This window comes from Sodiomyces alkalinus (assembly GCF_003711515.1).
Source record: "Sodiomyces alkalinus F11 unplaced genomic scaffold SODALscaffold_2, whole genome shotgun sequence".
Taxonomy (NCBI): Eukaryota; Fungi; Ascomycota; class Sordariomycetes; order Glomerellales; family Plectosphaerellaceae; genus Sodiomyces; species Sodiomyces alkalinus.
The window spans coordinates 6163443-6188888 of NW_021167080.1; the positions used below are offsets into that span (position 1 = coordinate 6163443).

At 47.6% G+C, this 25446-nt stretch overlaps 5 protein-coding genes across 5 annotated transcripts; 3 read left to right on the top strand and 2 right to left on the bottom strand.

The window, feature by feature from the left end:
* Positions 1–172: 172 nt before the first annotated feature.
* SODALDRAFT_349632 (hypothetical protein) lies at positions 173–3343 on the top strand. Its single transcript, XM_028613429.1, has 5 exons — positions 173–452; positions 604–683; positions 795–827; positions 1529–1873; positions 1945–3343. The coding sequence occupies exons 1-5, from the start codon at positions 391–393 to the stop codon at positions 3036–3038; spliced, it is 1614 nt and encodes a 537-aa protein (XP_028469511.1). The 5' UTR covers positions 173–390; the 3' UTR covers positions 3039–3343.
* Positions 3293–4796, bottom strand: SODALDRAFT_331478 (hypothetical protein). The gene is made up of 2 exons (XM_028611464.1): positions 4377–4796; positions 3293–4181 (listed from the first exon to the last, which is right to left on the bottom strand). The coding sequence occupies exons 1-2, from the start codon at positions 4465–4467 to the stop codon at positions 3469–3471; spliced, it is 804 nt and encodes a 267-aa protein (XP_028469512.1). The 5' UTR covers positions 4468–4796; the 3' UTR covers positions 3293–3468.
* Positions 4797–6058: 1262 nt separating this feature from the next.
* SODALDRAFT_271453 (hypothetical protein) lies at positions 6059–7177 on the top strand (the record flags this gene model as incomplete). The annotated part of the gene is made up of 3 exons (XM_028607773.1): positions 6059–6481; positions 6592–6795; positions 6905–7177. 3 exons carry the CDS (start codon positions 6059–6061, stop codon positions 7175–7177), a joined length of 900 nt encoding a protein of 299 aa, XP_028469513.1.
* Positions 7178–7890: 713 nt separating this feature from the next.
* SODALDRAFT_322787 (eukaryotic translation initiation factor SUI1) lies at positions 7891–8551 on the bottom strand (the record flags this gene model as incomplete). The annotated part of the gene is made up of 4 exons (XM_028609750.1): positions 7891–8039; positions 8103–8195; positions 8304–8378; positions 8524–8551. 4 exons carry the CDS (start codon positions 8549–8551, stop codon positions 7891–7893), a joined length of 345 nt encoding a protein of 114 aa, XP_028469514.1.
* Positions 8552–8675: 124 nt separating this feature from the next.
* On the top strand, positions 8676–9010 carry SODALDRAFT_126833 (hypothetical protein). The gene has a single exon (XM_028606673.1). It carries the CDS (start codon positions 8800–8802, stop codon positions 8968–8970), a length of 171 nt encoding a protein of 56 aa, XP_028469515.1. The 5' UTR covers positions 8676–8799; the 3' UTR covers positions 8971–9010.
* The last annotated feature ends 16436 nt before the right edge of the window (positions 9011–25446 follow it).

Below are 25446 nucleotides of genomic sequence, written 5' to 3' on the forward strand. Positions count from 1 at the left end.
CAGAATACTTGGCTACCTGAGCAAGGATACCTCTGTGACAGTGGCATGGCATTACCAACTTTTACGTGTACCGGATAGGTACGATAACGTACCGAACGCCATAACCCCCACGCAAGACCCAACAAACTGCCTGCGGGGCGTTGTATGACCTCTCGACTCTAACCCGCCCAGACTTTTTGTTCCTAAGAGAATTTTTTTCCGGTCTTTCATTATAAATATAGGTATATTTCCTCTCTTCCTTCGACGAGAACCTCTAAATGCAACGTGCATATTAGCAGCCGGCTTTATTAGACCCTAGAAGTATCTGTCCCTGTCGACCTTCCCTCCGCCACGATCCATCGTCATCGCTGGACGAGTCTCTCTCGCGGAATCGCATCCTCGCCTCTCATCATGCCACAACCATCGCTCGCGGCCTCCCATGGCATCATCTTCGCGACCTACGGTCTCTTCTTGTATGTCTCAACTTCTCACTTTCCATTTCAACGTGATGTCTGCAAGTCCGGAACTAAATGCCCGGGCCTCATCTCTACCGTTCTGTTCAGTTTGCCCAACAACAACACCACTCTCGTCAGAAGGCTAACACAGACATCCTATACTCCTCAGTCTCATGGGAACTGGCCTAGCCTGGACATTGAGACATAATCTCAGGGGCGGTTTCCTGTCTGCCAATCGAACTCAAACGGGTTAGACGCCACCTTGACGCTTCCTTGAAGATGCCACAGTTTCACCCATCGGCTTGGCCCTCACCCCCTTCCCATTTTGCTCTATCGTCCCAAACCTAACACTTAATCCAGCATTGCCTGTTGCCCTCAACTTCATCGCCAGTGGTGAGTGATTGGCAAAAGCGCTGATCAGCGTGGGCAATCCATCTCCCAAAAGATCGGGAGCGGTAGCAATACACGACCACAGCGACGGAGTTAACGACACAACGCACCCCCCTGACTCTCTAGGGAACGGCATGTCATGGCACGTCAAGGCATAGCATCCTGTCGGTTGCTGGCGGCTCTTCACCAGCAAAGCTCTTAGAGCACTTGCGACGAACATCGGGAGATCAGGGGTAGGCGACAACGTATCTGACATCTAGGTTCGTCTCCCAAGATCAACTGGTCCTCCTACACCTCAGGGGTTACGCCTCGGGGCGGAACCTGGTCTCGCAGCATGCGGGAGAGTACTGGCATCGACGCAGTTTTCAGTTGCAGGGAACAAGGAAACAAAAGGTTTCGACCCATGCTGGATGCTAGGGGCTTCTCCGGGGCTGACTCTCCTGAGGTGGAAGAGGACGCGGCTCACTACGGGCGCGGATGAGAAGCACCGCCGGCATCCAACCTTGCTCCCTCATCTGAAAGCGAGGAGATGTTCTGCGGCTAGCCGATCTGAAGCTGAGATTGTACCGTGATTACTCGATCAAGTTAATGCTTGCGTGGGAAACGTGCTGCCGCTCCGATCGACCTCCCTCCTTTCCCTCCCTCTTCCACTCCCCCCCCCCTTTGACCCCTTCTAACCTCGTAGTTTTCAACTAACAATTCAGGTCTCGGATCGAGTGTGCTCTTCGCCTACCCGGAGCTCGCCACCATCACCGGTGTTCAAGGCGTCGTAGTCTACGCCCTATCTTCCGCCCTGCCGCTCCTGATATTCGCCGGCCTCGGGTCCCTCATTCGGAAAAAGACCCCGCATGGGTTCGTCTTGACGGAATGGACCCGCCAGCGTTACGGCAGCGCCGCCATGCTTTACTTGAGCTTCGCGACCCTTGTCACATTGTTTTTATATATGACTGCGGAGCTGTCAGCTATCGGCCACGTCGTCACCGCTCTGACCCGCGTCAATCAGCTCCCGGTTATGATCGTCCAAGTAGTGGTCACTGCCGCCTACACCTGTATGATTCTGTGCTTTGGGGAGCCGTGCTCCATACAATACACTACTGCACTTGCTAACCCTTTCGTGAAGCACTCGGCGGATTCCGTATCTCCTTTTTGACGGACAACATCCAAGGCGCCATGGTCATCGGGCTCATCATCATCGCAGCGGCCACCATTGGTGCTCTCACCGACATCGACACCTCTCTGATCAAAGAGTCGGGCTTTCTCAAGCCCACGCTTCTCGGCTGGCAGCTACTCTACATCCTGCCCGTCTGCATCCTGACCAACTACTTCTTCCTCTCCAATTTCTGGCTGCGTGCTTTCGCCTCCAAGACGGACAAGGACCTCTGGATTGGCGTCTCAATGGCGACTGTCTTCATCCTCATCGTTCTGGTCATGCTCGGCTGCAGCGGTCTCGTTGCTGTCTGGTCCGGTGCTCTCCCTATGGAGGACATCCCGAGAGATGGCTCTGCCGCCTTTTTCCTCCTTCTGAACAGCCTGCCGGCCTGGGTTGTTGGCATTGCCCTCGTCATGGTCGTTACCCTGTCCTGCGCGTCGTTCGACACCCTGCTCACGGCCATGGTTTCGTCTGCCTCCAATGACCTTTTCCGCAACCGCCTCAACATCTGGTGGGTCCGTCTGGGCGCCGTTCTTATCTGCGTCCCCTCCATCGTCATCGCCCTAAGGGCCCCCTCCATCCTGCAGATCTATCTCATCAGCGACCTCGTCTCCGCCTGCGTCATCCCCGTCCTCGTCATCGGCCTCTCCGACCGGTGCTACTGGTGGCGTGGCTTCGAGGTCATTACGGGAGGAGTTGGCGGCATCCTGTCCGCCTTCTTTTTCGGTCTCGTCTACTACGGGGGAGACGTGCGCCGCGCTGGCAATCTGTTGCTTATTTCGGAAGGTCTCTATGCCAACGACTGGAGCGTCTTCGGCCTCTTTGTCGCCGCTCCTGTCGGCAGTCTCCTGTTCGCTCTCGTCGCTCTGGGCGGTCGCCTGGGAGTTCAGTATCTTTGGGCCAAGCGCACCGGTCGCCGCTTCACTGCACTCGACCCTCCCATCTCCGTCGAAGCGCCCTCGGACGTCGCCAGCTTCCGGCCTAGCGCCTCGGGTGACGACGTGGCAGACGTCACCACGCAGCAGGAGGAGCCGACTTCTAAGCAGGCTGGAAAGTTCTTTTAAGACGGCAGTGCGTACAGAACAGCGTCTGTCAGACCTAAGCTTGACGGTGACATAACTCTCAAGTTGACGGATTATTCGAAGAAGATCCTAGACAAAACTCAGTCTACTACTTTGTTCTGAGTGGCGCGTGGCGGGAAAAAGTAATAGTAAGAACGGGTCTCGTTGGAGAGAAAGATGTTAGAAGGGACCACCCTCGTGTCCAGAGCCAGCGGGCCTTGGCCGGGGTGTGTTTGGATCAGAGAGTACTTTATACAGCATTCTTACACGTATAATATACAGTACATTCATTACATATGCACCCGCTCGCCTCCCCTTGGAGCCGTTCTTTCATTCTCGCCCGAATCCCTCATCCCTTGGCTCCCACTCTGCACCCTGCCTGATATTTGAACGCTTTAGGGGCATTCATATTTTCCCAGGCCAGTGGCCAGCGTTATGACGTCTTCCCCCCTTTGATGTTGTTCTTCAACGCCTTCTCCGTCTGAATCGCCTGCATGACCTTGAGATTCTCCTCCTCCTTCTGCCAAGCGTCCAACGTGGTCTCCTTCACGTTGCCGATAACCTGCCACGGGCCCGAAGTGTACGTGTCACTGTTCCACTCCTTCGAGAGCGCCAGATACTCCGTTCGCCGCTGCACGCGTGCCGCACCGGGTATGCTCTCGCCGTTGCGGGAGTCGACACGGTCCAAGGACTGCGTCGTATCGATGGCGACGACGGCCTGCTGGACCATGAGATCCTTCGGCAAGGGCGGCGGCAGGATGGCGACGCGGTGCGCGACGAGGCGGGCGCCGTGGTTCTGCAGGATGCTCCAGGTCGTGCGCTCCCAGGGCTTGCGCTTGTCGATGGCGGCGGAGAGGGCCTGGTACAGTTCGGGGATGCAGATCTCGCGGAGGGTGTCGCGGTCGCCTTCGGCCAGGGCTTGGCCGAGACGCGCGTGCAGGGCTTTCCCGGCCGCGAGGGCCTGGGAGCGGTACATGCCGGCGCGGGGCTTGGAGTAGAAGGCGAATATGCTGGGGCGGGAGCGCCAGCGGAGGGTGACGACGGAGACGGCGTCCCAGAACTTGGCCTTCAGGCGGGTGTACTGGTACTTGAAGAAAATCGTCGGTTTTTTCGGTACTTTGGATAGCGGCATGGGGATGAAGGTGCCTGTAGAAGATTCGCGATTGTGAGTGTCAGCTCTGGTTAGTCCTCCTCACACTCCCGCTTCGGTTTGCCTGGAGAGCTTTGTCTGCCATTGCAAGTTCCCTTTTCGAGATTTCGACTGTTTGGCTAGGTTGGGATGGCGAGCTAGGCTGAAGACGAAGCACAGAAAGAACACGGGGTCTCATGGCCAAGACGTACCTGGGAAAATCTTGCTGGCATACTGCCTTGCCGCTGCCTGCAACGCATGTTTCTGCATCTTGCTCATGTCCTCAAGTTGTGCCTTGCTCATGGCGTCCACCTCTCTCTTAAAGCCCCGAAGCACCGTATCAGCCTTCCCTATTGCGTATGATCTCCTAGAGGACCGGAGCGCTGTGGTCACGGCGGGTCGGCCACGGCCAAGCACCAGCCTGGTTGATGGTTGAAACATGATGTAAGGAAGGGCGAGTTGTTTAAGAGGCTACGGCAGTTCCAGGTCCGTCTGTCGTGATCGCGGGCAGCTCATTAAGCCCTCGAAAGACTGACTAAGGCCTTCTCGATGGCGGGACGACGATCGGTAGGGCCCTAGTAGAGGAGAATATTATGTCGTCGAGGCCGAATTGCCGCTTCGAGAAACAGACGATTGGGGATCTCGAGCTCTCGCGATGGATGGGAAATTTTTGGGCCCCTGACTTATCTATCGGATCCATACTTGTCCTTATCGGGCTACAATTATTGGCGGAGACGGTTACCTACTTGGGGTTTTTTTTTGGGGGGGAGGGGTTGGACCTTATGTTAGCAGCCTTACGTAAGCGTTTTTAGGTGGACATATATGCTCGAACAGAGAATTTTGCACTAACCAGAGCTAGGACAGAGATACCGTAAGAACTCAACAAACTCGACCTTACGCTAACCAGCGCTATACCGCTTTTGATAAAAGCCCCACTTCTGGAAAGTTATCCTATTAGATGGCAGAGAATTAAAGTATCGATCACGGATATTATCGCTTCGGTTATCAGATAAGCGCTCCGAATACTATGTTTTGATTGGTTTATTTCAGAAAAGCCTGGGGAAAACGGGGCACTAAGCCTCTAGCGCAAGGTCGAGTTTGTTGAGTTCTTACGGTATCGCTATCATCATAATGTTCTAAGACTTGCGACATCTGACGAGTCCATCGGCTCTGACCTACACGTGTATAACCAGCCAAACCCGGGCAGGTAGGTAGGTAGTGCACAAAGTACAGATACGGATAGACGGTGTGACATAGTGCTTAGGTCCCGTACGTTCATGATTCGTTCGACGCTCTCATCTGCGTGCATAGGTACACGACTTGTCTCGCAAGGTTCATGTAAGGAAGGCCCTGTCTGTCCCATTTGGCAAGCCAAGTCACCAAAACAGAGACGCCACAGTCGACGACCCAGAGCTCAAAAACAATCTACTCCGTATACTTATAGGGATAAGGCCCGCCGAGCCTTCCATTTTATCCTTTACCTCAATTCTTCTTTTCGAAGCCACATTCCCCACCTGATCGAACAGAAACAGTGTTTAGACGAAGAAACAAAAAGTCCGAACCACATCGACCCTCCGTTTCCACCTCAACCTGCCCCCTCCATTCATACATCCATCGATGAACAAGTCAAAGCACGGCGCGATACAACAACCACAGGCGGCTGGACGACTCGCTAGGAGAATACCGTATCTCCGCAGCCTTCATCTCCTAGATGGACTACCGCCGTTCCCGTTCCCCGACGAGACCACCACCGTATGAACCCCCGACAAGCTTCCCCTCTTCCGCTGTCTCACATGCCGCCGCCGCCCCTCGACATCAACTGCAACGGGCCGTGTCCGCTGGCAGTCTGGCCGCCCCCAACATGACTTCGCACACGAACGCGAAAGCGGACAGGATGAACAAGAACGCCACAACGGGCACAAGCACCCCCAGACGCCGCCGCTCCTCCCCTTCCCCGGGCCTCCTTTCCGCCTCTTTTCTCGAGCCCCGCATCGCTGTCGTACTCGAGATTCCCAAATCCTGGCGCCCCTGGCTCTTCTTCTGCCGCCTCCTCTCGATTTGTCCCGCTATCTACTGGGGCATACAACCCGCCCTTGAGCTCTTCATTCGCGTCATGCTCGCCCTGCCGTGGTCGGCCTTGCTCGAAGCGCTCGGTGCGGACCCTCTGACTATGGACGTCATGGTCCCGGGGGAGCCCATCTGCCCAGCTAGCCCGAGAAGCATGGGGCCCTTCCTCAGCGGCGCTCCCCCAGGGACGAGATTACCGGGTAGTTCCAGACGATATCCGTGGACTGAGATGGCATTGGGCGTCATATGGGTGCGTACAAAAGAGCATAGAGGAGCATGACATTGTCCCCCTCTTTGTCTCACGTTTTGCTTTTTTGATCGACGGGCAAAACAATGCTAATGACGTCTTTCTCTCTCCAGTGCGGCTCGTCGGGTTACCTATCCTTCTTCTTCGCTGACTGCCTCATGTCTCGCTGGCTCATAAACTATACCCCACAGGCCACCATCATCCGCCTCTTGACTATAAACTGCGCCAACGCGTTTTTAACGGAACGCATCCTATTCTTCGCCGGCGGCTTCGATGACGGTCGTCTCCTCCTCCCAGGCTGGATCAGCATCGCCAGCGTGAGTTCGCCTACTCCTTACCCTTCTTTCTCTGTCCCGTATTTTACTCTCCGGGGAGTTGGAGCTTTTCGCTAACTGTTTCGGATTCTCTTCCGAGAAAACACAAAAGACGTTGACTGTGTTATATCATATCACACAACGAAAGATCAATATCCAAAAGGAGACCTCGACATCCATCAACGTCTTTTCTATCGCTAGCTTCGTCAGCACGGTCACTCTACTTGGTCACCTACACACTAGCAACCCCGAATACCCCGACTCCCTCTTGCTGCAGTTTGTGCGCATGATCCGGACGCACTGGGCTCATATGGCGGGCGAGAGCGGTTTCAGAGACGGTCGCGGCGGAGGTAGCTTTGTGGCGACCAGCAAGTGCGACTTGTAAATCCCCCCCCCATTTTTTTTTCTTTTTCTTTCGCAACGACAGGCATCGGTTTCGGGCGAAAAACTCATAATGATGGCGTACACGGGACACGATTAGCGTTTGAATCTTTCCTCATGGCTACCTAGCGCACACGTACAGCAGATGCCCCTTAGCTACCAATTATTCCCCGTGGTGACAGGAAACATCGAATAACAGAGCCACGATCATACTAGTCTAGCCAGTGCGTCAAGGAGAGCTGGCTGGCGCACGTAACAAGATGACGAAAGACATATATTTCAATTCCACACCATTGGCAAATAAAGACGTCAATTTTGCTAGTCGAGCTCCGCTTGCGGACCCTGATTCAAGCTAGGCTGTCGCTGTAGAACACGGCGGCGGAACCATAGCGGCGACAGAGTCCCAGCTTTGAGATCCTACCCTAGTCATTTGCCATGCGCGCCAGACAGACCTGACGCCTCCCTCCACACCCTTCTTCCCTTTCTTTCTCACTCAACGGAGTCGCTAATCGCCAAACTAGGCCCGGCCACCGCCTGGACGTCGGGCACCAGCTAGGCGGTAAACGCCCGAGGCACGCAAGGCGATGGGCCAGCGGGGAGTGCGCTTCGTAACACTCGCGGCCTTCACCCGTGAGTCGACCTCGAGCGGCATGGGATACCCCACTACTGGTGACGCGACACGACACGACACGACACGACGGTGACTTGTGGGGAGGCCTAGAAGCCGTGGACCTTGATAGACTTAGGGTCCAACTCTAGGCCTTCCTTCTTGTCTGTGAGGAATCCTTGCACATCCTTGCGTTGATCGCCTTGGAGCTGGATCACCTCTCCCATCTCGGTGTCATTGACGATGGTGCCATTGCAGGCTAAGGGGGTTAGTAGAAAAATCCCTCGAATGTAATAGAACACAGCGGGGGGTTATGACGTACCGAACTTCTTTTTGATCACCTTGAGGATCTTCTTTCGGTCGAATTTCTTCGGAAGACCCTGAACGGTCGTCAAGGTTTTACGTCCATTACGCTCTGTCGCCGGTGTCAGTTCGTTTACCCAACAGTAGAACTTGGGCGAAATAGGAAAAATGTGAGGTAGTATGGGAGTCGAATGGGCGGGCGGGAAGGAGAGGGACGTACGTTGGATACGTATATGGATATAATTTTGAGTCTGCTTCGTCTCATCAGTGTCTTCGTCGGCTTCGGCGAAGGGGTCTGTGTCGGATGTCAAAGTGGTTAGCGATGTACTGCGATACAAGCCAAGACCCAACCAGGAAGCCACGCCGTTGAATCGAGGTAGCAACAGGCAAACGGATCAACGGGTAAGAGGTTCCCGGAGCTCGCCAGGGTGGAAACATACCGTAGGTCTTGAGATTTTCAATTGACATAAACTCGACTTTCCGGGGGTTATCCGTGGGAAAGGGGGTTTTTGGATGGGAGAAGGGGGCGAGCGACCGACGGCTTGAACAAGGGTCTCGCTGTAAATATGTGATTGCTGAAGGGAATGGATTGACGAGAGCCAAAGGAAAAGTGTTACTGAGTACTTGAGCGTGGGAGAATGGAGTCTCGAGAGATAGGTGGTGATGTGTCCTAATAAACTGCCCTGCTTTGAGTGCTGGTTCAACTGGAAGAGAGGATGAAGAGGAACCGAAGCTGGGAGAGAATACTGGAAAAAAGGCAGGTCAGACAGGCGGGGCAGGGGCAGCTGAGGGGCGAAGCACGGTTGTGGGAGGCACAGCGAGACAACTGCACGGGCCAAGCCGATTTGCCTTCAGCCCACCAACCAGCGCCGAGGCCTTATCCTTAGATGTAAGGCATCAAACCCGATTCGGAGGGGATGGCGGGCCTCTTTTTTCGCCGAATGGACCTGGGGAAGTTCCACTTGGTCTCGAGTTGTTGTGGCTGGGGTTGATATGGAAGTACCGATACGTCGGTGAGTACAGCCGAGTGTTTGATAACGCCTGGACAGTTATGGCGGTGTGAAGTGACTGTTTATCATAATAAAATAAAAATGACTTAACTTGATTTATACTAAGGTACCTTAACTACCTTATTGGTACTACACTACCTTACGGGGAATGGAAGATAGCACACGGAAGAGGTTATAGATAAACTGATATCTAAGCGCGAGGCTAAGCTAAGGGTAGGTGTGGAGCGGAGTAGGGCGATATATTAACCTGATAGTTATTATAGGTTATAGCCTATACAGGTTATATAATATACGTGTGTGCCTTAAGTAAGTATTAGGCGTTAATAGAGGGGTAAATAGAGAGGGGTAATATTATAGTGAAGATAGTGATAAATTAAAGAAGGACTAGGAAACGATTCGGAAACGATTCGGAAACGTTTTGGGAACGATTAGGAATTTATTTAAGATAACTTCCTATACAGAGTTAGATCCGGATAGTAAGATTTAGTAACGGGAAGAGCTTAAAGGCTTAGAAGATTTAAGAAGATGATTTTCAGAATCTAAGATTTATTAAGAATAAAAATCAAAGACCGTATCTTTATAGACTCTATCCGAGCCGATAACCTCCACGGGATATAATCTAAAGGAATTAAGTTAATTAGGTGAATATATACGAAATACTATATTATATTTTATTTTACTAACTAATATTAGATTCTATGTAATAATAAAAGTATCTTAATTCTTATCTCTGCTTTTATATATAGTAATAGACGACTTGCCTTAGGCTCTCGCGCTGTAGAGGTGGATAATATCTTCTATATAGCCGGAATTCCTAAGATACCTTAAATATCTCCTGCTAGGGTAGCTATAATTATGCTAATAGAGGTTTTAAGTAACGAGGAGAAGAAATCCCCCTAGAAAATAGTAAGGTTTAGCTTTATTTACCTTATTTATAACTTCTATTAATCTATATATCTCTAGATCTAGTACGAAATAGCTCGAAAATAACCTAGTTTCCGGGCGACCAGTGCTGCATTTAGTAATACCCCTATTTTTCGTTATCTATATACGTGTTAAGGGGGTAAAGCTTATTAATATCTATCCTAATTAGACTTCTATTATAAGAGTGTTACGCCTTAATTACTTAACTAGATTAGTATACGAAGGGCTAAGGTAAAAGAGCTAACCGTGTAAAAGAAAGCTTTAGAGTAAGGAAAACGTGTTTAGATAATATACAATCAATACTAATATATTTTAGATAGGCTTAAGCAGTAAAAGGAAGATTCTCTAAAAAGACTGCCTGTATAAATACGGACTAAGTATATTTTCTAGTAGTAGACTCTAGTATCTACTATATAAGTATAACCTTATAAAATTCTATATCCTTTTGGATTTATTCTAATTAAGTATAGCACCTTACGAACTTCTAATAGTATCGTATACGGTGCTAGTCTTAGATACTATCGGATATAACGCGTTATTGTTTTCTCGCGATTATTCTATTAGTCTATTACCCTTATATAGACCTTATTAAACGCGTTTTTAATCCTATAATAAACGGCGTCCTTACGAATCTAAATAAGAACTATTACCTTTTCACCACTAATCGTAGAAAACGAAGGATATATAGTGAGTTAATCCAGAAATAACCTAGATATATCCCGGAAACGATTCGGAAACGATTCGGGAACGTTTCCGGTAATATTTTAACTAGATACACTAACGCTTAGAAATAGATAAAGTTTATCTCGCGGGGCCTAGCGAAATCTAAAGTCGAAAATACGATATCGAATTTCGATTTTTTATTCTATACGATTTCGATATAATACTATAGATTATTATAACCTCCTATAGAATATATATTTACCCTCCTTTACCCTTATTAAAAGCCCCCTTATTAGTGATTAATAGGATTACTAGAGTAGTCGCGAAAAGTAATAAACCGACAATAACACTAACCGTATTCCTTAAATTAAGTGAACTTAAGGAATTTATCGCTGAGTTTAAAGGGCAGATAATTATAGATATCTATACTAGTCTTACGAATACTAATTACCTTCGATATATTATTCGTAAATAATAGATTATCCTATTTCCTTAAGGCGGTCGGAGTATTACTTTAGTACTTAAGTAGATAAAAGAAGTAAACTAACGGTTATATATAAGTATTCTACTTAGTAAAATACACGATATATTCTAATAAAACTACTCTAGTATATTTAGCATTTATACTAATTATGATATAACTATATAGTGATCTATTTTTTTATAGAGTAAGTAAAGTAATAGAAGTTCCCCGATATAACTTTTTTCTTCGTCGATACTAACTATAAATATATTAGCGGTATAGAGTAAAAAGAAATTATTTAGGCTTAGTATAGTCCTAACTTAGAGCGAGGTATATTTCCGAATTATTTCCGAATTATTTCCGAATCGTTTCTAAATATTTCTGAATCTTTCTAAATATTTCTGAATCTTTCTGAATATTTCTGAATCTTTCTGAATCGGTTCGGAATCGTTTCTCGATTATTTCTAATATATTCTAGTACTGCCTTTAGTAAGGTGCTATATAAACTTAGAAATAACGGAGATATATCTTTATATATTTCGATAGGTCTTCTATATCCTAAAGGATAAGTATATAATACTAATTTAGTAGAAATACCTCCACGGTATCAGTCTACTTAGGGTGACCTTAGATTAGGCCTTACTGGTGATTTAAGGATTCGGGAAATATCGTTAGGAAAGATATCGGCTAAAAGAATTATAGGAAGTATAGGTGACTCGCTATATTCGACTCTATATAGTTTATTTTCGGCGAGGTATTAAAAGTATTCTCAAAAAACTCTGGGCTGCAGATTATAAACATAATAACCACGGGCGTATAATAGGAGTAAAATCGATAAAACCACCGAGACGGGGACTATAACCACCGCCTCCCTCCCGAGATATCATCGTAGCGGTACCGTAATACCGGCGCTACGGTATAACTGGAGGAAACGTGGGATAATGTTATCCCGACCGCGACGACGCAGAATTCGTAACGGACCTACTTTTCGTAATACGAGCGTTCCCCCCCTCGCCCTTAGCGGGATGTAGCGCAGAACCGATATAAGACCAAGAGGGGACCGTCGCGCCCCCTAAAACTAAGAGTCCCTAAGATTAAGGCAGAAATTTAGGCCCTACTAGCTAACGGGAACACGATCGAATAGGTCGTGGAGCTAGTAGAGGAATTAATCACGATACGTAATATCCGTAAGGACGCCGGCGTGTTACCGCTAGTATACCTACACGCTATTATCCGCTACGTTATCCGAGAAGAACTCCGAAAAGGAATAAGCGGTACGAAAAAGACCTAGGCTAATATTATAGCCCGGGTACCCGTGGCGGTACCGCCACGGGACCCGGCCCCCCCTAAAGTGATACCCGCTAGGCATTACCGGGAACTAATTATCCGCTAAGGAACCCACCCCGAAGACTAGCCCCTTAAAGCCAGGACCCTAAAGGAAATTATCTAAGCTATAAATACCACGACTACCCGACACGATACCGTAGCGGCACGGAAGCTATCGAGCGGAGATATCTACCTTACCTTTACCGAAGGGGTATAATAGTAGGCCACCCACGAGGAATAATAGATTAAGAAGGCCTTCGGTAAAGGAGCTACCCTAGCCGTACGCACTTACCCTGCCCTAGCTAAGGCTATCCCCTAGGAGACCCTTAACGCCTTATCCGAAGAAGACCTGCTAGTATCCCTATAAGACACGAACCCCGAAGTAAAAATTATCCGAGCACGATAACGGGTACCCCGCCGCGGTACCGGCAGGGTAGCGCTTCTCCTTATCAAATCGGCTTTACCGGAAGGAGCAGCGAGCATTATCCGGAATACCCTCCTCTTTAAAGGGTGCAGCTAGATCTATAAGCTATACGATCCTAACCTTAGCCCCCTAAGATACTATAAATACCTATACTTTGGCTACTGGGTAAACGGCTACCTTACCGCGGAGAGGGTATACCGCTATTATGCTAAGCCTAAATTAGCGCATCTATAGGGCCTAGGATACTACGAAGCTATGGCGCCTAAGCGCCCCCGCCGCTATACCGCTTATACCGGAGACTATAATACCTTTAACGATTTATACCGACTACTAAAGAAGGAGGCCGAGAAGACCCGCGAAGCGTATAAATACCGAGCCAGGGACTTTAATATCACCCGCTAGACCGAAGCGGTATACCCGCGGTAGCCGTAGATCTTCCCTCCAATTATTATCGCCTAGGACTAGGACTAACCCCTCCGTAGGGGTAGGGGTTAGCCCCCGAAAAGGACTAGAGGATAGGAGGGCTCCCCGATACTAAGCTCGATAAGCGCCTATATAGTCCCCCGCGGGGCTAATAAGGCACTATAGTAGGAACCCTAAAGCTAGACCCCGGTCATACCGGGCACGCTATCTTAACCCCCCCTCCCTTTAATTAATAAAAATCCACGTCCTTTCATGGAATATAGGGAGGAGTTAGGCGTGGCGGGAGCTACCGCCCCGGTGCCGCGCCGAGTACAATATAATAGTAATCCAGGAACCCGGCCTTAACCGTTTCACGAAAAGCCCTACTTACCCCTCCTAAGGGGTATACCGGCTAATCTAGGGAGGAGGCCACGCCCTCTTATATATCTATAAAAGATACTCGCTATATATATAGACGTAGCGGGCCTACCACAATACCTACGCGGTTATATTTAGGACCGGAGACAATACCCTTATAATCTAGTCGATTTACTTAGAGAACTACTAGTTAGCTAGGATTCCCTAAAATACGCCCCTATAAGATATATTCGACACGGCACTGCTACGGGGCCGATACGTCCTTATAGGGGACTTTAACCTATACTACCCCTTATAGTCTTAGCCACTATAGTACTACCCCCGAGCCGATACCCTGCTTACCCTTATAACCCGGTAGAACATAGACCTAGTAACCCCCCCCGGAATAACTATATAGCACCGCCCGGGCCGGCGCGCTAGCACTATCGACCTTATATAGGTAATATAAGGGCTCCGCTACGACTTTAGTAGCCCGGATAAGACCGTTATCGGGTTAGACTACTACTTATAGATAGCCTGAATCCTTATAGAGACGGACACTACGCCGATTACCGCGACGATACCACCGTAGGACCTAGCCGGGCCCCGCTAAGTCTAGAAAGACTTTAACCCTATATAGGTCTCCTAGCTCGCCGCTACGCAGATACGGTAGACTAGCCCCCTTATATTACTAGGAGATATCGACTTAGTATTAGATAATCTAATAGAAGACCTTATAACCCTAGCCGATAAGGCCGCGCCGCGCCGCTATAAGGGCACCCCTAAACACCCACCTACCCCTTAGTAGAACGCGGAGCTAACCGCCCCTACCTAGGAAATAAGGCGCCTTTACCGTAGATATATATCTAAGAAGTCCCGGAACCGATAAGACGAGTTCTAGGAAGTAAAGAGGCGCTAAGATAAGGCCGTGGCGGTAATAAAGCGGCTATACTAACAGCACCTGCTTTTCTCGACTGGGAAGAATAATAGCCTTTTTAGCGGTTATAGAAATAGGCACGAATTAAAGGGGGAGCACCGCCGGACCCCCTATCGGTGCTATTACTATACTAAAACGATAGCGATAACCCGGTAACTATACACGCAGAAAAAGCCGAAGTCCTTAACCGGAAGTTCTTCCCCCCCCCTCTCCCTTACCGCCCTTAGACCCCTAGGCGCGGAATTCCCCCGGGGTAGGACTTCCGTCGAGATATCACTGTAACGGACGTATAGGGGCGCCTTAAGAAGACGAAACCCTAGGCGGTACTAGGACTAAACGGACTCCTATATCAGGTGCCTGCAGCAGTGGTCATCATAGGTCCCTAGTGTGAATCTATAGGGGTCCAGGCCTGCCTAGTCTAAGACCCTCGAGGCATAAATAAAATAATTATCACACAGTAAACAGGATAGTCCCTCGAAGTAAATAAAGCAGCCCTCGAGGAAGTAAATAGAGTAGTCCTCGAGGAGTAGCCGAGGGTAGAAGAGCGTAAACTTAAGGAGCGGAAGAGCCTCCCCTTTAAAGAGGGAGGCCAGCGATTAATCTAATTCTTTAGCTACACCCACGTTCTAACCCTATTATGATCCTATCGTGATTATACCTAGTTCCTTACTTAACCCCACCTTTTCACTCTTTACGACTACCTATTTGATATTTTAATCGCTCTACTCTCGAAGGGCGCGAAGACCGTGAAGGAGAGTTACTAAGATATCTAACTATCACGAAATAAATAATCCTACCTTCGATTTTAACGAGGCTACTAGCTAGTTTAAGCGATAGCTCCGTGATAGCAAAACCGCCTTTATAGAGGACGCTAACGAGGAATACGATAGGGACATGCCGGGAACTAACACGGCTCCCGTACCTACCACCGCACCGGCACCTATTCCTACCACTACTTTTATTCCTATCGCTAGCACTACCTCTACCGCCGCCTTTACCCCTATTACCGTCCCCGTTCCTCCTATAACTATAATAGGACCCGCGTATAACCCTAACCTGCCCCCATATACGAATATTAACCCAGCCACGCTAACGGAGGAATAACTAGACGAACGCGTTAAATGGATAGAGGCATAGAACTACCGTAAGCGTAAGCTCGAGTACCTTACTAAGCTTAAAGCGGACACTACTACTATCGCTACCGCCGCTATTAACCCCACTATTAATCCTAACCCGGCCGATATTACCCACTATCGTATAGCTAAACCTCGACGTCGTATTATCGTAACCCTAATAGGATCCTAGTATACCCACGATATATCCACGACCATGTCTATATATAGATCTGCTATATAGGCTAAGTTTAATTTCCCCTTACCTAAATAGGATAGCGTATCCTAGGCTAAGTATCGCACATTTATCTAGGCAACGAATTAACGGTTTAACCTAGACTCTTAATCCTTCCCCACGGATGCTACGAAGAACTACTTCGTTATATCGTGCCTCCCCCACTACCTTAAGAAACGCTGGTAGGCTAAACTACGATATAAGTACGATAGCGACTCTAATAGGGTTAGCTAGGCCATACTATAGGCTTAGTTATCCTGTTAGGTAGACGATAACGATACCCGCCTATAGGAGGTAGCGGTATAGATCTAGAGCGAGTCTATCTTATCTTAGAGAGAGGGCGAGTTCTATGCTAAGTTTATATAACGGTAGGAAGCCCTAGAGTCGGAACTACCGGGCGAGCTCCTAGACTAGTAGAGGATTTAGATAATACTAATAAGGGTACTCCCGCCTATTCGAGACTATATAGTGTCTATAGAGGTTTCTAAAGATTACTAGGACTTAGCCCCGGCCTATTATAGGGCCGAGGCCTTAACTATTACTAACGAACTAGCCGGCGCTCGGGCAGACTTCTAGTCCGCTACCTAATAACGCCGCTACCGCTCGCGTGCCCCTCCTTATACCCCTGCTTCTGCCCCTATTTCTACATCTACCCCTACGTCTATACTAGCCTTTACTCCTAGCTATCCTATACGCCCTAGACCGTTATCGTATCTTAACTCTATCACTTACTATAATTATAATTAAAAGGGGTATTACGCCACTACGTGCCTTAGCCCTTAGGCATAGCGCTCGAGTAATAGTAACCCGAATACCTAACCGGTATCCACCTCTTATCCTATAGTCGGCCGTGTTACGGGCGAGGTGCCCTAGGAACTATACCCGTCTCGGACTACCCCTACTACTATACTAGTAAAGGCACGCGTGTCCCTTCGCTGAGGTAGGGAATAGGTATAGATATTAGCCCTCCTTAACGGAGGCGCCGATATTAACGTGCTGGATCGGTCCCTCTTAGGACCTAGTTAGGTCCCTAAGGGGTCCCTGATCCCGGTGTCCTAGATTACGGAAGGATAAACGAAAATAACCCTTAGGTCCCTCTATAGGATTATCACCACCACCGACCACTAAGGTCGGAAGAGAGTATAGCGCGCTGAGTTCTACGTTATATAGCTTAATCCCTAGGGCGCCCGTATAATCCTGGGAAGACCGTGGCTTATAGCCGTTAACCCTAACGTTAATTAGCAGTACAGTATATAGACCTATCCCTTATCCTACGCGGAGCTTAGTATAGTTATATCCCTAAAAAAGCTCTATAGGGCAGTCAGATAAGCTAAGTCCATCCTTACTCTAACCTATATAGGTTCTACACGGGGCCTATGTATTAGCCTTATTAGCCACGTCGGCCTAATAGAAAACCCTTTAGTAGGATATAAAGATATATTCTTAGGAAACGGGGTCCACCTTAGCCTAGACGATAATCCTATCACCCCCACGCTACCGGAATAGTATTAAGATTTCGCTAACGTCTTTAACGTCGAGAACGCCGGCCGCCTACTAACGTATTAATAGTTAGACTACGCTATTAAGATCGAGGAAGGGAAGAAGCCTCCCTACGGTCCTATTTACCCCCTCGCCGTATATGAACTCGAGGTGCTACGTTAGTACCTATAGGATACTGTCGTGAAAGGCTAGATTAGACTATCTATTAGTCTAGCCGGTGCCCCTATCCTATTTATCCCTAAAAAGGGTGGTAAGCTATATCTTTATATTAACTATAGAGGGTTAAATAAGGTGATAATTAAGGACTGTACTCTCCTACCCCTTATCCACGAAATCTTAGATCGGTTATCTTTAGCGTAGTACTATACTAAGCTGGATCTTAAGGATATATACTATCGGTTACGGATTCGGGAAGGCGACGAGTAGAAGACGGCATTCCGGACGAAACACGGCCACTACGAGTACCTCGTTATGCTATTCGGGCTTACTAATGCCCCCGTAAGCTTCTAGCGGTATATTAACTAGGCGCTAACGGGTCTTATCGACACTATCTATATAGTCTATCTGGATAATATTCTTATCTATAGTAAAGACCTAGCCACCTACCGCGTGTATGTCCGCGAGGTTCTTATAAAGCTTAGGCAGTAGTCCCTATATACTAACCCCGATAAGTGCGAGTTTAAGACTAGAGACGTGGAATTCCTCAGGTTTATCTATAGCCTAGATAGAGTACGTATAGACCTATCCCGCGTTAAGGCTATCCGCGACTAGGACCTTCCTAATAGTGTTAAGAAGATATAGGTCTTTCTAGGATTTACGGGCTTTTACAGGCGTTTTATTAAGAACTACTCTAGAGTGGCCGCCCCTCTTATAGACTATCTTAAAGGGGGCCTTACTAGGGGCTATGCCGGGGTGCTTTCTTAGTAGGCCCGGGTCGCGTTCGAAGAAATAAAGCTATTATTTTAAAAGGCACCGGTCCTACGGTATTTAAACCCTACTCTACCTATACGAATTAAGCTAAATGCTTCCGCTTTTATAATTAGGGCCGTTATTAGTTAGCTCGAGGATAGGCTATAGAGACCCATTACGTTTATATCCCGTAAGCTCCGCGGCGCTAAGCTTAATTATAGCACGCCCGATTCGGAGCTTATAGCTATTAGCGAGTCTTTCCGTATATAGCGCCACTACGTGGCCTATAGTTAGAGCCCTGTGGTAGTCCTAACGGACTACCTAAACTATCGTTATCTACTAGATAAGCCGAAGCTTAAGGGCTAGCACGCACGGTGGCTTAAGGAGCTCGCCCCGTTTAATTTTAAGATTCGGCACCGCCCGGGGACGTTAAACCCCGCGAATAGGCTATTAAGGAAGCCCTAGCACGCGCCCTATAAACGCGCCCTGGTTACTAACCGGGTTAAGGCGGTAGAGTCTTTTTCGAAGCGTTTCGCTATAGGGTATATCGGGGACTAGTATAGTTTCTATAATACCCCCGGTTCTAATATTCCCACTCCTCCTATCTTACCGGAAAAGGTGGTTAAGACATAAGCGGATAATTCTTTTTCTATCTTAGAGTTCTTCTTAAGGCGTTCTGTTTTAGGCTATATCGGGAATTAGGGTGGTTTCCGTAATAGCCCCGATTATAATTTTCCCGCTCCTCCTACCCTAGTAGTTAAGATATAAACGGATAACCTTTCTTTAGACCCCGCTCCTCCTATCTTAGTAGTAAAGATATAAACGGATAATATTCCTTTAAAGCGTTCTGTCTTAGGTCTATATAGGACCCAGGATAATACCCGCGCTATTCCCGCTCCTCTAATCTTACCGGAAAAGGTAGTTAAGACGTAAGCAGATAATCTTTTTTTAAAGCCTATATCGAGGCAGTTTATTTTAGGCCTTATCAGAAACCAGCGTGGTTCCCGCACTACCCCCGATTCGGATTTCCCCGCTCTTAACTCCCCCACCCTGCTAAAAGAGGTGGCAGAGGCGTAAGCGGAAGACCCTTTTTACGCCCGTTAGCGAGAGGCCCACGGCGACGATACCACGTACGGATAGTAGTCTAGGAGTAGTAGTATCCTTTGTTTTAAAAATCGCGTTTTTATACTAGACTACTCTAGCCTCTATTAAAAGGTCCTATAGTATTTCTATAACGGACCTAGTATAGGGTATTATAGGGTTATAAGGACTATTAAGAGGATTTCGGACTTCTACTTTTAGGATTATTTACCCCGGGATATACGTTAATTTATACCCACCTATGGCGTATATTAACGTACTAAGCCGCGGCACTATAAGCTATATAGCGAGCTAGCGAGTCTCCTAGTACTTTAGCGCCCCTTTATAGAGATATCTATTAAATTTATCACGGGCCTACCGCCGGTTTATAGCGCGACTATAGATAGGAAACGGGATAATATCCTCGTAGTAGTATACCGCCTAATAAAGTACTCGATTTATATCCCCTTAAGCAGTAGCCTAATAGCCGAGGGGCTCGCTAAGTCTTTATAGTATCACGTCTTCCGTACCTTTAGCTTACCCGATAGTATCGTGTCCGATCACGGGGCGTTATTTACGAGTCGTTTTTAGGTAACTTTATATCGCTGCCTCGGCACTATATAACGCCTATCTATAGTATAGTACCCGTAAACGGATAGATAGACGGAGCGATAGAACTAAAACCTCGAGTATTACCTACGTGTATTCTATTCGCAGAAATAGGATAATTAGGTTAACCGACTACCGCTCGCAGAATTCACCTATAATACGGCGTGGTATTCTACGATACGTTATACCCCCGCCGATACATTAATAGGGTATAACCCCCGAGGCCCGGACAAGGTGCAGCTCCTAAGGGCAGGTAAGGCCCGCGCCGCTAAAGCCGAGACCCGAGCGGAACACCTTATAGCCTAGCGCCGATCTATCTCAGACCTTATCAAAAGGGCGTAGGCTTCCTACGAACGGTATTATAATAACGGCCATACCTAGCGGAGGTTTAAGGTAGACGAGTACGTCTTACTACCTATACAGAATATCCGACAGAAAAAGCCCTCCAAAAAGCTTAGCGATAAGTTTATCGGTCCGTATAAGATTACTAAGATTATCGGCATATATAGCCTAGCCTACTAATTAGACCTCCTAAAGGGTATAAGGATTTATAACGTTTTCCCGGTTTCCCTGCTAGAATTATAGAGGACCCGCGATAAGTTATAGCCGGAGCCACCCGTAGTCGACATTAAACCGGACTCGGATAAGTATAAGGTCGAAGCTATCCTTACCCACCGATATTAGGGTAAACGACGTTAATACCTTATTAAATAGGCAGGGTATAACGATAAGGAGAATACCTAGGAGCTAAAATAGAATATCCCCGACGAACTCGTTAACGCCTACTTTAAAGCGAGGCTAATAGGGGACTATATAGGTTCCTATAATATTCCTACTAGGAATTAAACGGGTTCGTACACTATTTCCCTAATAGATATAACGTAAGGACGTTTTTCCCTCCTTACGGATAATAAGACTTACTAGGAACTAACCGGGTTTATATACTATCCCCGTATCGGCTATATTAACCTAGAAAACCCTTTAGTGGGTCGTGGAGATAAATTCTTAGGCAGGGACCCCCCCTTAATCTAGACGGGGATTATATAGGCATTATCACCTCTCCTCCTATTTTCTTCCGTTTAAGCGTTCTGCTCTTAACCTCCTACTTTCTTCCTTTAGAGCGTTCTACTCTTAACCTCTATTCTCCTTTTTTTAAGCGTTCTGCTTCCGACCTCTATTCCTTTTCGGGCATAAACGCCCTAATCCCCGTTCCTCTTCCTTAGGTATAATAGCTTATCGCCCTTAAAGTCTATTTCCCTTTACTATTCCCTTAATTAACCGTTATAATAGGGACACGATTATATTATAATAGGAGTATAGTTAGAGATTATTAGGGTTTTAATAGGAATACCCTAAAGCTAGTAAAAAAAAAAAGGAAAAACCTAACCTAAAGGTTAGTAAAAAACCTAGAAAAAAAAATAACTGTTTCCTCTATATATACTATCACGGCCCCTTAAGGGCGTCCTTAAACCCCACTAACTTATCGTCTAAAGGGGTGGGCTTACGCCTAACCGCCTCGTTATTATCCTCTATATATACCTAGCTCTACCCCGCGGTAGTAGCCGTTACCCCCTTTTACCCACCACCCGCGGATAGTGTCGAAGGCCGAAGAGATAAAGGCGTCTTCGCCTTCTACTGCTTTTTCTTCTTCTTCCCTAATAAAGGAGTCGAGGGCGTTAAAGCCTTCTTCCCCTTACCCTTCTTCACTAATAAGGTCGGTATTATATCGTTATCGTCGGGCACTTTATAAGGATCCGGGGGACCCTAAGGACCTTACGGTATAAAGCCTTAAGGTTACGCAGGGCTACCGTTATTAAATATATCGTTACCTATAAAGATAACCCCCGCGGGAGCTAAGGCAGACCCTAAGGGTATAGGTATATTACCTTCCACGGCCTAAGCCTAGGCTAGGTTAAGAGTAGCTATCTACTCGAAGGCAGTGGCCGTACGTTCCTAGGCCGTAAGGTCGCGCTAATATAACGCTAGACGTTACTACTCGATATCGAGCCGCTACTACTTAACGGTGAGGCGCTACTACTATAACCCGACGAATTACTTAAGGAGCGACTCTATACTATTAAGCCTCTTATGGATATCTTCCGCCGTTTTCTAGCGGGCGTCGGTAACCTCTTTAGCTTAACGCCGAGTAGTAATAGCGTCCTCGGTAAACGACCGGTTAATCTCTAGCGTTACTTAACCTAAAGCCTTTCTAAGGATAATCTAGTATCGAACTACTATAGCCTAGTACTATAAAGGATTAGTAAGGGTACTATATAGGGTTAATAAGGGGATATAGTTAGTAATACTTATACGATAGCTCTTATTTAGACTACCCTTCTCGATAGCGATAATTAAAACCATTTATAGCTACTCGGTAGCGTTCTTACTAATAATAGAGAGCTATTATTATATTAGAAACAGGCCTACGGAGTGGTTTATAATAGGAGGAAGTATTAGGATAATAATAACGATATATAACTTGCCACGCGGTATTTAAGGCTATTATACTCGGAGTAGTAGTGGCACTTATTTATATACCGACCGTTATCGGCGTAACAGCACGTCTCAGCCTTAATAGTATACGCCTTTTCCTTAAAGTTAATCGTCACTAACTTACCTGTATAACATATATAGGGGGCCCTTAAATCCCCGCCTATCCCGATATCCACTACCCTTTAGCGTGGAGTAACCGATAGCGTAGTAGTCGACGACGATATAGCCGTAGTAGGAGTAGGAGGCTTTAGCGTAGCTAGCTATAGGGCTAACTGCCTAGCAGACTATAAGGTCGACGCCGTAACCACGATCTTAATCCTCTTAGAGGACCGTGTTATACTCGCGGGAGTAACGACGCGCTTATTATTATTATTATCTTCCTAGGAAGGTATAGTGATTACGTTATACCACGCGGTTAGCTAGTATTATAGATTAGAGACGTGTGGAAGCACTTATAAGATAGTAGTTAATTAATAGAAGACTATAAGACGTTAGTATATAGTATCTTAGATTTAGGAGAAAACTCACGAAGAATAACACGATCGGAAAATCGAGTATAGGAGAGGAAGAAAAGAATAGGAAGAGGGAATAACGGCAGGTTACGAGATATCCCTAAAAAGCAGTTATATAGACATCTATTTTTAGTATAAAGGAGGAAGCTACGAATCCACGGAAGGAGTAATAACGGACCCCACGTAACATCGGCTTTAGGAGTCTTTATAGATAAATTAAAGGGATAGCCTAGAAGGATAAAGGGATATACTAAGGGGCTAGTGGAGGAACCGGCCGGGAACTTATTAGGGTCCCGGGTAAGGTATTATCTTCGGTGGTTTTATTAATAGAACAAGGAGGGGGAGTACGCACCTAGGTTAGAGCCACGGCCTAAGAGGCTCTATATAGGAACCAGGCGGGGACCTATCGGGGTCCCGTCGTGGAGGGCTCTAGTCCGGGGCGCCGGGGGACTTGGAGGACGGATTCGGGCACTGGGTTTTAGAGGAGCCGGGAGGCCGGCACGGATCGGGCGCTCCTAAGAACAGGAGTATCCGGGGAAGGTCGCTATATCAGGTGCCTATAGCAGTAGTTATAATAGGTCCCTAGTATAAACCTATAGAGGTCTAGGCATACCTAGTCTAAGACCCTCGAGGTATAAATAAAACAGTTATTATATAGTAAATAGAGTAGTCCTCGAGGAGTAGCCGAGGGCAGAGGAGCATAGACTTAAGGAGCGAAAGAGCCTCTCCTTTAAAGAGGGAGGCCAGCGATTAATCTAATTCTTTAGCTACACCCACGTTCTAACCCTATTATAATTCTATCGTGATCACACCTAGTTCCTTACTTAACCCTACCTTTTCACTCTTTGCGACTACCCATTTAATATCCTAGTAGGACAAAAGTATATAGACCCTCTATACACCAAAGACTTAGTGCTATCTTTATAGCGTGCCTCGAAGTAAGCTATTACCCGAAAAGGTGCCGCTATACTACCGTAGTAGTCCTTAAAAAGGAAGGCCGGCCGCTGGCCGACTACGGGATAGTAAAGGGCTAATAACCGATATTACTCCTTAGCACGATAGGTAAGGTCCTTAAGGGGATACTAGCCGATCGGATCGCTACCGTAGCGGAGGAGTATCGGCTCCTCTCGGAGGGATAGATAGGAAACCGGATAGGGCGAAGTATAAAGACAGTAGTATAAAGAGTCACGGAGGCCGTAAGGGCGAGCTAGGCCTATAGCGGCACCGCTTTAATACTCTAACTAGATATTAAAGGCGCTTTTAATACTATCCCCTATCCTCGCCTCCTCGAGGTACTCGAAAGGAAAAGCTTCCCCCGGTAGCTTACTACCCTAGTTAGTAGCTTCCTTTAAGACCGTATAGCCTAGCTATTACTTAATAGCGAAATAGCCCCCCCGCGATACCTTTATAGGGGTATACTATAGGGCTCCCCAATCTCCCCTATCCTCTTTATCCTCTATATCTCTACCCTATACGAAGAACTAAAAAGGGTTCCTAAAACGATAGTAGTAGGCTTCGCCGACGACACGAATATTATCGCCTTCGGTAGAATAAAGGTATAGACGCGGTAATACCTCGCCACTACATGGCGGATATACCTAGACTAGGAGATAGCGAGCGGACTATAGTTTAAACTAGCTAAGTGTGTCTATATCCCCTTTACGAAGACACGCTAACCCTTACCCACCCCGCTCCCCCTCGGTACTACTTTAGTACCGGTAACGGAGGCGATAATGCTCCTAGGCGTTTAGCTTAATAGGAAGCTTAACTTCTGATAAAATACTAAAAAGGTAAAAAGCCGTCTAGCCAGCTAAATATACGCCCTCTTAAGGCTTAGCGCAGTAGCGTAGGGGTATAGCTTCGTAGCTGTAAGGAGACTATACCTCGTAGTTATACGATTAATAATCGCCTATTACGCCTCGACTATCTATAAGATAGGGGCCGGCCCCCGGCACGGCCCCGTAGCGGCACTTATAGCGGTATAGAACCGATGCCTCCGACTAATAGCCGGAGCCTATAAAGCCACGCCGGTTAGGGTCCTCGAAAAAGAGACTTTTATCCCCCCCCTTAACCTATACCTCTTAAGCCTAAGTGCCCGAAAGATCCTCCGGATATAAGAAGAAAGGACCGAAGATAAGATATTAGCCGGAGCATATACCGCAGCGAGAGCCTTAGCGGCACCGAACCGGTATTATAGGACCCACGCCGCCCTTGCGTGGATAGTATAGCTTACCGCTCTAACGACTTAGACCGGAACCTCGCCCCCGAGGAAGGCCCTTATAAGGGAATAGAGTTAAGCCTAGGCGGAAGCATGGCGGCCCTAGACCTACGCCGTAACGGTACTAAGCCGCCCCCCGATATAACGCTCCCTCCGGAAATATAGAGAGCTCCTTAAGCTATAGAGCTC

What these genes read in the sequence shown, in the direction of transcription:
- SODALDRAFT_349632 (XM_028613429.1), top strand. Translation starts at nt 391, where the DNA reads ATGCCACAACCATCGCTCGCGGCCTCCCATGGCATCATCTTCGCGACC. An exon ending in TGCCAATCGAACTCAAACGG is followed by an intron (nt 684 to 794) that starts GTTAGACGCCAC and finishes CACTTAATCCAG; the next exon opens with CATTGCCTGTTGCCCTCAAC. An exon ending in GGTCACTGCCGCCTACACCT is followed by an intron (nt 1,874 to 1,944) that starts GTATGATTCTGT and finishes CCTTTCGTGAAG; the next exon opens with CACTCGGCGGATTCCGTATC.
- SODALDRAFT_331478 (XM_028611464.1), bottom strand. Translation starts at nt 4,467, where the DNA reads ATGAGCAAGGCACAACTTGAGGACATGAGCAAGATGCAGAAACATGCG. An exon ending in TGCCAGCAAGATTTTCCCAG is followed by an intron (nt 4,182 to 4,376) that starts GTACGTCTTGGC and finishes AATCTTCTACAG; the next exon opens with GCACCTTCATCCCCATGCCG.
- SODALDRAFT_126833 (XM_028606673.1), top strand. Translation starts at nt 8,800, where the DNA reads ATGAAGAGGAACCGAAGCTGGGAGAGAATACTGGAAAAAAGGCAGGTC.